At 52.3% G+C, this 12985-nt stretch overlaps 1 protein-coding gene across 5 annotated transcripts in view; it reads left to right on the forward strand.

The window, feature by feature from the left end:
* OGDH (oxoglutarate dehydrogenase) overlaps window positions 1–12985 on the forward strand; it is a 77019-nt gene that overhangs the window by 12969 nt on the left and 51065 nt on the right. For all 5 annotated transcript variants that reach the window (XM_024745043.1, XM_024744822.1, XM_024744747.1 and 2 more), the window contains exon 2: window positions 610–858. In XM_024745043.1, coding sequence (XP_024600811.1) covers window positions 637–858 — 222 coding nt within the window. In that variant the 5' untranslated portion in view covers window positions 610–636. The remainder of the gene's footprint in view (window positions 1–609; window positions 859–12985) is intronic.

Genomic DNA, 12985 nt, shown 5'->3' on the forward strand with positions numbered 1-12985 from the left:
ACCTGGGAGGAGCGGCTTCTCCCATGGAGTTGTGTTGGCATTTTCTGTGCCTCTCAAGCGCTCAGTGCTGTCGCTGTAATTTTTAATTAAAAAAATTTTTTTTCTGCTGCTCAAAGATAAATTATTTGAGGGTGAGCAAAATATTTTTCCAATGTCTCCGTGTTCTCCAGAATACCGTGAGTCCAGCGGGTACTCGGTAGTCTCCGAATAGATTAGAAAGTATCTTTCTCATTTTACAATTACATTAATCTAATCATTCATTAATCTTTGTTGCCTTTGCCTATAATTGTTTTATACAACGTATAAACTTACAGAGCGTCACATATTTATCATGATATATCGTATCCCTCAAACTAGATCGAAACTTGGAGGGGAAGACCATACCTCTACAGCTGTGTTCTCTCCTCCCCATGTGGAGCACAGGCCCTGTACATAGGAGGTTGTCCAGTTTGACTACCTCATGCTGTGTCGTGCTCTCTGAAGCAGGGCACGCGGCCACAAATGCATTTACAGGGTCTTTCTCCTCCAGCCACAGTCTGCGAGGTTTTCCCCCAGTAGCCTTGGCTGCTACAATGCTCTTTCTAAGTTTTCTTTCTTTTTTTGGTGCAGACAGTTGTGAGAGACTTCAGGACAAGAATGTTTCACTTAAGGACTTGTGCTGCTAAGTTGAGGCCATTGACGGCTTCCCAGACTGTGAAGACATTTTCACAAAACAGACCAGCAGCAGCTAGGACGTTTGGGCAGATCCGGTGCTATACTGCCCCCGTTGCTGCGGAGCCCTTCCTCAGCGGGACTAGCTCGAACTATGTGGAGGAAATGTACTATGCTTGGTTGGAAAACCCCAAAAGTGTACACAAGGTAAGGCTCAGAGGAGCAGGTGTCTTCGTGTGTTTGGAGTCTTGGCCGATGGTGGCTGGCCATCCAGGTAAGTGCATGTGTTCTGAGGACCGTCGAGAAGGAATGCAGGCAGGTGGCTGGAAGCCCCACCGACCTGAGTTCTCTGCGTCAGCCCAGCTCGGCCGTCACACCAGGCCCAACTGGAACCGCCTTCTCTGGAGGGGCGTGTCCCTCTCTTCGTGTGCGGCGCGCTCAAGGCCTTGCTCCCTGGAACAGCCAACGTGTTAAGCCGGCAAGGATGTAGAGGGCAATTGCACCACTCCCAGGCTGTCACCAAGGCTGCTGCAGGATGGTGATGCTGCAGAAAGGAAGCCCACAGAAGGAGAGGCCCCGCAGGAAGCTCCTCTGTCCCGCTGTCCTCGGAACACCTGAAAACCATTTCATGTGATTTCTGTATAAATGACATTTTAGATCAGTATGTTCACGTTTTTCTCTTGTATTTGAAAGTAAATTCTGTGAAGGCTTCCTTCTAATTTCTCTGTGTTAACCAGTGAGGCTCTTCCTTAGAGCCTCTCTCTTCACACGTTTACTTGATACAGAGCGTGCCTAGTGGGAGAACTTCTTCACAGCATTTTGGCCAGTGATATTTATGGGTTTTGATGACTGTTTCTTGGTTTTCAGGTCAGGCAGCTGGCCCAGCAGAAGCTGGAGGGTAGATCCCCAAGTTGCTCAGACTCCTTGTGCCCCATTGCGGGGTGTGTGAAGGAGACAGTATGTGTGAGGTGCTCAGGGTCTGCGCAGAGGAAGTGCCCACCGGAGGCTGGCTGTCGTCACTGTTGATCTGTCTCTTTCCTTGTGAATTTTGGGGACTTGTTATCTAAAGGCAGCCTGCTTCCATCGGGCCCTTGAGTGTAAGCTTTACCCTTTTACCCTGAAGCACTAGTGACATTTAGATTGGGTACGTTTGACTGCGGGAGCCACCAGCCCCGTTTCATCAGGAATGCCGCCTCTTGGTCTGAACCTCCTTGCCCAGCAACGTTTCCATGGCAACCTGGAAGCTGCATTGCTCCATGAGCAAGATGAGACCTGGTTTCCTATGGGAGGAGATCTGCGGTATGTTTCCCAAGACTGTAGACAAATGCACTGCCCGGAAAGAAGTGCCTCTGCCTGTGATGTCAGATATTAGCGGTTTCTGAAGACAGTTACTACAGGGTTATCTCTCAAATAAACTTAGCCCAGAGGTTTCAGAATCAGACTTTCATCTTGTGTCCAGGCTGTCCCTTGCCTTCCTTTTCTCAGACGTAACCTCTTTATGGAACCAACCTAGTCTTCTTAAGTTATATTTGGTTTTAGGGAGAATAACACATGAGTGAGCTATTGCAAGTTAACAGGGATCTAAGTTGGGGAACGTCCGTGTGTGAATGCCTGGTGTCACGGGAATGGGTTGCAGTGGTGAAGCACACTGTGGCTCTGTGGTGCAGAGCTCTGGAAAGTGGGGCTGAAAGCATCACAGTGGCTGTTACCATTATTAGTATTTGTATTAATATCGTTATCGTTATTGCTTTAAAAAAATTGTTTAGGGCTTCCCTGGTGGCGCAGTGGTTGAGAGTCCGCCTGCCGATGCAGGGGACACGGGTTCGTGCCCCGGTCTGGGAAGATCCCACATGCCGCAGAGCAGCTAGGCCCGTGAGCCATGGCCGCGGGGCCTGTGCTCCACAACGGGAGAGGCAACAGCAGTGAGAGGCCCACGTACCACAAAAAAAAAAAGCAACAACAAAAATTGTTTAAAAGAGTTATTCTGTAGAGCAGTTTTAGGTTTATAGCAAAATTGAGGGGAAGGTACAGAGATTTGCCATGTACCCCCTGCCCCCCACATGCAGTCTCCCCGCCATCAACATCCCCCACCAGAGTTACAACATTTGTTATAATTGATGAACCTACATTGACGTGTCATCATCACCCAAAGCCCATAATCTACATTAGGGTTCACTCTTGGTGGTGTGCGTTCTGTGGTTTTGGACAAATACATAATGCCATGTATCACCATTATAGTATCATAGAGAGTATTTTCGCTGCCCTAAAAATGCTCTGTGCTCCACCTATTCTTGAAAAGGATTTTTATCACATGGTGTCGAGGAAGGTAACACTTGGGGGTTCTCAGGCTGCGTGGGAGGGTCACCGTGTCCATCTGTCCCAGGGATGAGGACAGTACAGTGAGAGGGCTACTGACAGGCACAGATGCAGCCTGCTGAGGAAGAATGCAGAGTGAGGACTGGGTCCTTGGGCTCTGCAGGTCAGAGCAAGCACCTCTTTAGCACCTCTTTGAGAGATTCTGCGGGGGATATGGGTAAAGGATCTCAAAAAAGGACTTTTCAGTTTAATAAGAGAATACACGCAGGTTGGCGTCTTTGGGCCAGATTTTATGTGCTGGTTTCTGTTGTCAGTATTCTCCAGGGGACACAGCGTCTCCTTGAGGGAGAGGGACAGGATGGTGTAAATCAGTGGACATTTACAATGGCAGTGTCCCTCTGCGGCCATCCCAGCAAAGTAGACTTGATCGCCTCTCCAAGTTGAATTAGGCCCAATACCTGTTGTATGCTCATTTTTTGAGGGACAGGATCCAGAGCTTTCATCGGATTTTCAAAGGCATTTGTGACCCACGGAAGGCCTTGGAAATCGTTGGTTTTATTAAGAATGCTTTGTTTGTGCTCTGTGTTAGAAAAAATAGTTTAGGGAGAGATAAAGAAAATTAGGTTTTAAGATTTAGATTGATCATCTTTCTGATCTCTCATTTCTGCATCAGATAAGGGATGTCACATTCCTTGTCCTGAGAGCTGGTTCTGTCATCATTCTCTTCCCTCCCTTTGCAGAGGGCTTATGAGGAACTGCTAGGACTGAATTTGTGTCCAGCAGAAACAGCACAGATTTAGTATCTCCCCCCTCCCTGCTCTGCTTTCCTATTATTTTTTAAACTTTTTATGGCGTTTTCAAACACACAATAGGAGTGTCAATTACAAATTGACACTTAGCATCTACCTCTACAAGGATCAGATTATGAGCTCTGCAGCTGCTGACCCTCAACACCCCCTGAAAGGAGTTCAGGGGGTGGAGATCAGGAATGAAGCACTCTGTGCTCTGGGGAAAACTGGGAGAACAGGTCTTCAGATAGATATCTTCAGGAGAAGATTTTATGAGCCCAATTCTGTCATCTCCCTGTATCTAGAGAAGCACTAAAATCCGTCATGGTGCCGTCTGCTCCTCGTGACTAGCAGAAACCTTCTGCAAAAAATGTGTGCTCGATTGCATGGACTCACCCTTCATGAAAATCACAAATATACTGACCTTCCCCCCACCTCTTTAGAGCAGTTTCTTGGAGCTCTCTGAAATGCTGTCTCCCGGGCTATAGTCCTCATTTTGCCGCAAATAAAACTTAACTCACAACTCTCACGTTGTGCTTTTTTTTTTTTCTCCCAGTTGACAGGAGTGTGAAATGAACCTCCGTGAGGAGACCCATCACACAACTTCAGTAGCTCTCTGCAGTTTGCCAGTCTTTAAAAATCTATTCCTTCCCCACTTACTTTTCTGTCATAAATGCATCTGAGTGGCTCTATCAAGGGAATGGTTTCTTCACCACACCTAACAAAATTAACAAGATACTTCTCTAATACTGTAATCTCATTCTCAGTCTATATTCAGCTCTTTGTGATTATCTTAAAGCTGCCCTTTCACGTTTGACTTTATAATTTACTTTATAATTTTGTCGTATCCCTATTTTTAAAGAAAAATTTTAGGGCTTCCCTGGTGGCGCAGTGGTTGAGAGTCCGCCTGCCGATGCAGGGGACACGGGTTCGTGCCCCGGACCGGGAAGATCCCACATGCTGTGGAGTGGCTAGGCCTGTGAGCCATGGCCGCTGAACCTGCACATCCGGAGCCTGTGCTCCACAACAGGAGAGGCCACAACAGTGAGAGGCCCGCGTACCGAAAAAAAAAAAAGAAAGCTTTTATTTCTAAATGTTTAATGGTGAATGTTATGTTTGTGGTAAAGTAATCAAGCAGTTCAGGGGTGCAAGCCCCCGAGCGCTCCCCGTGCCTCTGCGCCCAGTTACCTGGGTCTGCCTTTGCACCCCGTCTCGCCGTCCCTGTGCTCTTCGTCCCTTGGCGTGGTCCTCTCCTAGACAGCCGTCTCTTCCCCATCATTTTCTCCAGTCCGGCCTCTGCGCTCCAGTCTTAAGCACCTTGTCAAGTGTAGCTCGCCCCTTGCCCCCCTAGGACCCGTCAGCCAGGGCCTGTTCTGTCAGCGTGCAAAGCCCTCCCTCATTAAGGAGGGCTTAATTAAGGTCTTGGCCATGTTGGGGACAAGTCAGATGGTGGCATCTTATTTTTGTTTATGTCTTTAAAACAGAGTCAAAGCCAGCTTGCCCTTGTTGATGTTTCACACAGACAGGTAATTGAGAGTTGCTGAGCCCTCACTGAGCCCCTCCTATGCAGCAGACGCAGGTGCCTGCCCTCACCTCCACCCCCACCAGTCACAGCGTGGTGTCAGCCCTGTGCCCTCCCCACCCTGTGGTGCCCTTTGTGCCCCTGCTCACTGAGCCACCACGGCCGTCCTTGGTGCATCGGAGCTCACTTCCCCTGCCTGGGCCTTCTGAGTGACCCCTGCCCACTTCCTAAAAGCCTGTCTTCCTCATCTTGCTGATTGTGTCCATTTCCTCTCCTTCCTTCTGCGGGCCAGCTCCCACGTGTAGTAACAGCTCTCTGGTCCAGTGTGGTCACCACAAGAGCTCTGTGTGGCACTCGACATGCAGATCCTAGACTCTCGGTCCCACCTCTCTGAGCTCGGCCGTGCCACCCTTCTGGGCCGGGCACTTCTGCTTCTTCCTTCCATGCTCGTGAAACACAATGCTGTTATTTTCTGTAATTGAACCAGACAAGCAGAGCAGAAACAGACACACGTCGTCCCCAGTATGGGGTGACACCGTTCCTTTTCATTCTGCAGCTTTGAAACTGCCTTGGCTGCACTTTAAAAACTCAGCCGCTGTTCGCCCTAGTTCTTTGCTGGCCTTGGGGAAAAGCACACACGTGGTATACTTCAGGGGCTTTCAGTGATCGAGGCTGTTAAACCTCACTTTGAAGTTCCCCCTCTATGCTCAGCTTCCTAAATCAGGATGACTCTCAACCCTGGTGACTTTTTGTGTTAAATCGACTAAACCAACAAAGAACATCTTCCCTAACTTCAGTATAGTATTTTACTCTTAAAGAATTTGTGTTTATACCATAAGGGACATAAAATTAACACCTTTGGAAAGTGTAAGGGTCCTGAAGCAGTGCCTTCACCTTATGTGTGTAGCGGTTCACAGCTCGCGACAGTTTTATTGGAGGACTGCGTCGACTGGCTGCCAGGTGTGAGTGTGCAGGGCCCGCTAGCTCGCGGGCCCGTGGGGACTTCAGTAAGCCGAGCACAGTTAGAATACAGAGTAAACCCCGCCAGCTTCTGCAGGGAAGCGCCAGTTGTTCTGAGTTTTGAAGGGTAAGGAAGGGGCCTGGCCAGGGACAGGGTGGCTGTACCCAGAAGAGGCACGTGTGAAGGCAGAGGGCTGCAGGGGCATGGGAAGGGTCGGAGGGCACTCAGCGAGCACTCACAGAAGCTCCTGGGAGGCTCGGCACCAGGAGCCCAAGGCAGCAAAGTGAAGACCAGCAGTTTGAGCTGCGACATACGTGGAGAGGCCCCGAGATCAAGCCGAGGGGTGTTGGCTTAGTTTGTGAAACACTGTGGGAGTGTGGACCCCTGAGCAGTTGGCAGAAAGTGAGGGTGTCAGGCGCTGATGGAGAGCTAACTAAGCCTGCGGTGGCCGGAGGGCGGGCTGGGAGTAAAGGCGTGCTGCATCTTTGGGAGCGTGATTTTTTAATGCCTATCCTTTTATACTGTATTTTAAGCAAGAATCGTGGGTTTTTAAATGTCAGTGATAACTGGAGAGAGAGATCCAGAGCGACCTCAAGGGGAAGGTGGACACCAAGAGCAAGAAAGGAGCGAGTCAACCTCGGGGCCGGGGCAGCTCCTTTTTTTTTTTGGTCGCACCAGGTTTTAGTTGTGGCAGGTGGACTCTTTAGTTGTGGCATGTGAACTCTTAGTTGTGGCATGCATGTGGGATCTAGTTCCCTGCCCAGGGATTGAACCCCGGCCCCCTGCGTTGGGATCGCAGAGTCTTATCCACTGCGCCACCGGGGAAGTCCCTGGGGCAGCTCTTGAGAAGGGCGCAGCGAGCTCTGCCCCAGCCGCCTGCCTGGCGCCTCCTCTCTGGGGAAGGGAAGAAGGAGCGCGTTGTCAGCCGGAGGCCTTCTTTGGGGCCTTTCCCAGAAAGGGGCTGTGGTGGTGATCACATCGTCAGTCCAGAGCCTCTAAGCCACTCACTCCCCGACTCCGCCTGTGCCAGGCCCCCGCGAGGGGTCTGAAGGTCTGCTGGGCTCTGCGCTCTGCCGTCCATGGGCAGGTTCTGAGTTTAGGGCCTTCTCTCTTAAGTGGTCCCGACTCGCAGAGCCAGAATTCTCTCAGAGCCTGAGGCTTGGCTCCGCTGGGCTAGGCCCTCCAGGTGGGACCATCCACTAGGCGCATGGGGACCAGATGCCCAGCGTGGTCCTGCACAGCCGCCCTTGAGAGTTGCAATTCTGAGTTGACAGAATGCACTGTTGGGTGCGGACCGCCAGGCAGAGGGCAAGGGCTCTCACTTCCTGAGGAGTGCCAGAAAAACTGCGCGTGAGAGGCGTCACAGGCGTCCTGCGTATAATATTCTCCTGCAGTAAAAGTCTGTTTTCTATGAGCGTTTGTGTAATAAACCAGCCCAAAACTTGGCAACTCGAAACACCACCAGTGAAGTCTTTCTCATGGTTCCCAGCTTCCGTGCAGCTGTGGTTTGGCCAGGCTGCAGCCCCGCAAAGGACCCCCTCACATCTGGTGCTTGATGCTAGCTATCCACCAGGCCCTGCCATCAGCCAGGGGACCAGAGAGACTCCCTCACAAGTCCTCAGTGTAGCTCCAAGAGGAGAAGAGAGGAGAGAGGAGGAGAGGCTGCAGGCCTTGGATGCCCCACCCAGAGCTCACACTGCCACTCCCACCCATGGCCTTGGTCAAAGCAAGTCTCAGGCCAGCCCCCAAGGGCTCACCTCCAGTGGAGGAGCCACATGGCCACTGCAGGGGGCCTTTTGTGGAACTGGGAGGACGTGTGGCCACTGGGCAGCCTACCACAGTCCTTTCTATAATGATCTGATGGGGCCACTTCCTTTAGGGCAGAAACCCAGGGAGTATCATTCCTCTATCAGCAGATTCCTTAGAGCAGAGCTGAGGCAGCTTTTCTTTGCTAATCTTGTGTGTTTATTGGCATTTTACCTGCACGCCCATACAGAGAGAAGATAGTAGAACTTGTCTGGAGATGTTCTTTCGCCTGTGCTACACTGTGTTTTAAAAATAACAGCATCGCTCTAATCGAGCGGAATTCATTTGGCTTCTGTGGCTGAGGCATCCCCGAGCAGAACGCCCAAGTTTAAGTGCTCCCAGTATAAATAGATCAGTGGTGACAGGTCAGGCAGGCCCTGATCCTGGTGCCTCCTAGACGTGGTGGTGGGCAGTGAGCTGGGTCGGGACATGGCCCTGCCCGTCCTCAGCTGGGGACAGTTTGAGCAAGGCCCTGCCTTGGTGGTTGGAGGGGTCTGCAGCCCAGCACTATGCATGTTCTTTCGAGACTGCCTAGCCCTGAAGCAGGAACCTTTTGTGCAGGTCTGTGGCTGTCCACCGCGGGTCTTCTCCCCGCCTCACCCCGGGCATCGTCTCGTCGGGACGTTTGGACAGTCCCACACGGTGTTTTCGGGAAAGGCATGGAGCCCAGCAGTTGGCACAGACAGGGCACAGCAGGAGGGTTGTAGACACTGCCCCATGCAGACTTTTCATACACAGCACAGACAAGAATCGCTCAGCTCCACGCCATAGCTGGGCTGGCGTGCACAGAAAGCTAGGCGCTTAGGAAATAATTGCAGAATTTACCAGCGCACTTTCTAAGCTGGAAGAGCCCCTGTGCAGGGTGGGTAGGGAGACGTGCAGCCTCAGAGCAGTGCCAGCTCCCTCCAGGGCACTGGAGTCCTTGAGGAGCGGCACCTCCTCAAGGACAGCTGGCGCTGTCGGCCAACGAGTCACAGGTGACCATCCTTGGCTCAGGGAGCTGTTGCCTGTCCATTTATTTGACTGAATTAGCCTGGACCCACCAAACCCTTGTTTGGCCATGCGTGTGTTTTCCTTGGTCACTTGTTCCCTTGAATTTCACGTTTGTGGCAGTTAAAAAGCATTGTCAGTATGAGAACACAATGATATGGTTGTTTGTGACAGTGCTGGCATCTGACGTCCAGACCTGGCAGTCATTAGTTTATCAACTGTGGTGGCCTTTGAGCCTGGGGTTTGGTCCATTCAAGAGGTGGCCAGAGGCTGCCCCGCCCGCTCCCCCGCGTAGTGTTTTACAGCAGGGTCCTTGGCAGGGCGCCCAGCAGAGGGTGGTGGTGGCTAGCAGGTGACATCATGTTCTAGACCAGGGTGCATAAGGCGGGTGGGTGGGGTTTGTTCCATAGCTAAGGTGGAGACGAGACAGCAGGGCATCTGAAGGGGACTTTGCACGAGAGGAAGTGGTCTGGCCAGTCCCGAACCCAGAGTCATAGAACTGAGCAGCTAGAATAAGCATTAGTAACCCTGGGGTTAAGCTTTGATCACCAGCTTCTTGAACAAATATGAGTATACCTACAGGTGCTTTTTAAGGCGTAAAAAGCTACACAGGTACAGGGCTGTCCTAAGTAAGTGCTCCCTACCTTTATAGGCAAGCAATGAGGCACAGAGAGCTGACGCGACTTCCCTGGCCCTCGCCCAGCCTGTGGGGGTCAGGACTGGGGCTCCCAACGCCCAGGAGCGGGCGGGCAGCAGGCAGGCCCACTCTGGTGGGCTCAGCCTGTGCGTGGCCCCGGTAGGTCACACGGTTGCACTGGCCCGCGTATCTGACACACATCGGGGGACTTTGAGACGGGGTGGGGAAGGGCGCTTGGTAGCAGGTTTGTGACCCCTCCAAAGCCAAACCCTTCGTGAGCAAGTCTCTGTCATGACCTTCACAGTCAGGAACTTGGCCCTGACACTCTTGTGATCTGCTGACAATCAACAGGGTAGAGTCTGCTTGCCTCACTGAACCACTGACACCCGCGTCCCCTGGTTAGCACTCCCACAGCCACTGAGGTCAGCGCCTTATCTGAGATGAGGACTCTGGACGGTCCATGGTCTTACAGCTGTCACCACACCCACTGCTGCACCTGACACCCTGCCTAGCACAGCACTTAGCACCACACCTGACACCATACCTAGGACCACGCCAGACCGAGCACCTGGCATCCACCTCGCATCACACCTAACACTGCATCTGATACTACCCTAGAACCACAGCTGACACCCCCCAGCACCACATTTGACATCCCAGGGAGCACAGCACCTAGCATCACACCTGATACCAGCCCTACCACTGCACCTGACATTGCATCTGACACCACACCTGTCAAGATGTTCGCCTTTGAAGGAGTCTGACCTGTCTGAACTTAACTCGGCAGGTGTGTTGAGCACTTACTATGTGCAAAGCACCGGACCAGCTTCCGTAGACATTACAGAGAAGGGATGTGTTTGCAGCTTTAAAGAGCTCCCTCTAACTGGGGAGAAGAGGACTGGCAGCGGGCGGCAGGGAAAGCCCGTTGGGGCTGTGAGAAGTCTGGGAGGTGTATGGGGGAGCAGAGGAGCTAATGGCCTTTGAAAACAGACCTTCATGTACTACAGTTAAATGCTTTTAGTTATCTAAAATTAAATGTAAGAATTCTGGTTTCATTTCACCCAGAATGTTATACTTATTTGTACTTGAAATCTATCGTGTTTTGGTTTAAGTCATTTCAGCAACAAGTTGATGGCCTTAAACCCATTCATGGGAGGTGGGTGGCCGGCCTACACCTCCGTTGACGGCCAGGGCTGCTCGCCTCTATGGCACGGAGGCCGTGAAGCTCCACGTGCAGGGGGCATGTGGGACCACACAGGCATCCTCTTCTTGAAGTTTTCTCTTCATTTGGGAAAGGGCCCACTGACCGGTCACTCCAGCCTTGTGGTCACCTGTCCCTACAGCAGGTCTGCAGACACTTGGTTCTGACAGCAGGGAGGCCGCTGCCGGGGAGAGAACCGGAACTGGCAGCAGGTAGACACACGGGTAAACAAAGCCTCAAGTTCAGATGTGTGCAAATGAGGGCTGCGATTATCAGAAGGGGAACCCTCTCCAGATAGTGGCAGAGCCACAGGTTGAAGATGACGCGGGTCAGTGTGTGGAGAGGGGATGAGCGCCCCAGGCAGCAGGAGTGGGGGAGGTGCAGGCTACTACCGAAAGAAGCCGGAAGCCAGTTCAGGTGTGGGGAGGGGAGGGGTGGAAGAGGCATCCTGGAGAAGATGCTGGAGGGAGAGAAGGGCGGTGAAACCTACAAGCCAAAAAAAAATGACCTTCATTTTCACAGCCTTTTTTTTAAATCAACTTTTTTTTGAGGTCTGACTTACATGAAAATTTACCAGTTTTAAGCTGCGGTGCGAGGGTTTTGCAAAGTGTATGCCGCCAGGAACTTTCTGTCACCCACGTGTGCAAACTGATGGGATCTGGTGGAAGGGGGCTTGCTGTTTGTTGGGGTGGGCTCCTTGGGCGGGCCCTCATCTGAGTTCAGGTACCCACACCTGCCCAGAGCGTGCAGGGGAGGGCCTGCCGGAGCTGCAGGGAAGCGTGCGCAGCGGGGGGTGAATTACGGGACCGGAGGAAGCTGCATTCCTGGCATATTCTTTCCCAGTGGTTCCCAGCTCTCTGCAATACTGGTAGGAACCAGTTTTTTCTGACCGCCTCCAGCTTGAGCAGAATTTCAGTCTGTGTCGCTGTCCTCAGCCAATTGAAAATCACCTGGAGTTTTATCCCAAGCACAAAAGAAGGTCAGAGAGAGGAGGCCCGATGACTGCGATTTCCCTCCCCGCCCCACCGCCACCCAGGGGCCTGGCCTGCGCCCTCCGGGTGTCAGCCCTGGAAATCCTTTGATTTTATTGTTTGCTGGCTTTGGCAAGGGTAAGCCAGCCTGAGAGACGCTGTTTATGTAAGGGTTGCTCTGTCTTACTTAACCTGATCAGTATCTCTGCCTGGTGACCACACTGTGTCAGTCCTGCCTGCCTGAATCTCTCCCCAGGAGGCTGCAGTTGGCATTCCAGGTGCTTGGAACATCAGTGTGGTAACTACTCCTACCTCTGTGGCTGCCACTACTGTTCTTGTTATTCAAAGCTGATTTTTCTAAAGAGAGGTGAACTTGTGGTTTTTGCTATGCCTTTTGGCTCTGGGTCTGTCAGCAGCTGGTGCCCATCAGGGTGAGGGGTCGGCGTGCAGTCAGGGGACCCTCTCCATCCAAGGTCTTGTTGGGCGACTGCCGCTGCATTTCTACACATGTGTTCATGCGTTCTGTGGGGAAGAAGACAGTGTTTAAGGCTTGAAGAAAGTTGGGATCCTGTGTGCTGCTCTCCAGAGGCTACTTGGTTTCAGGGTCATGCCCTGTCCTTCAGCCCCCCTGTAGCCCCAGGGTATATGTCCAGAGCAGGACTTGGCGTGGACACACGTAAGGGTGGGGACGCCAGTGCTAGAGCCCGCTGGGGGCAAAGCAGAAACTAGATGAGGTTTTACAAGGCAGGAACGGTGTGCTGTTGGTTCTTGCTGTGCAGGGCTGGGCTGACTCCTGCCGCATCCCCTACCCTATCAGTGGGGCTCCTTTTAGTCCAGGCCCTTGGTTACTGGAGGTATGGGTGGGGGTCAGGGAGAGCCCTGGGCCAGAGCTGCTCCCAGAATGCGTGGAGCTTGCATGGCCTGCTGTACGAGCTCATAGAATCAGAAATGTTTGGGGGTGTCTAGCGTGTCTGTTCCTTAGGCCTTTGTAAGGAACCAGGTGGGTGCCGAGCTTGGGGCAGCCTTACCTTGCCCAAGGCTGCTGATCCTGGGGCATCCTCTCCTTTCTCTCCCAAGAGTAAGTCGGTTGCTTTCTCTGGTGGGCCTCCTGCTTTTACCCCTGTTAGAGGACTCAGAGGGAG

This window comes from Neophocaena asiaeorientalis, unplaced genomic scaffold (assembly GCF_003031525.2).
Source record: "Neophocaena asiaeorientalis asiaeorientalis breed wild unplaced genomic scaffold, Neophocaena_asiaeorientalis_V1.1 scaffold137, whole genome shotgun sequence".
In the NCBI taxonomy this organism is placed as follows: Eukaryota; Metazoa; Chordata; class Mammalia; order Artiodactyla; family Phocoenidae; genus Neophocaena; species Neophocaena asiaeorientalis.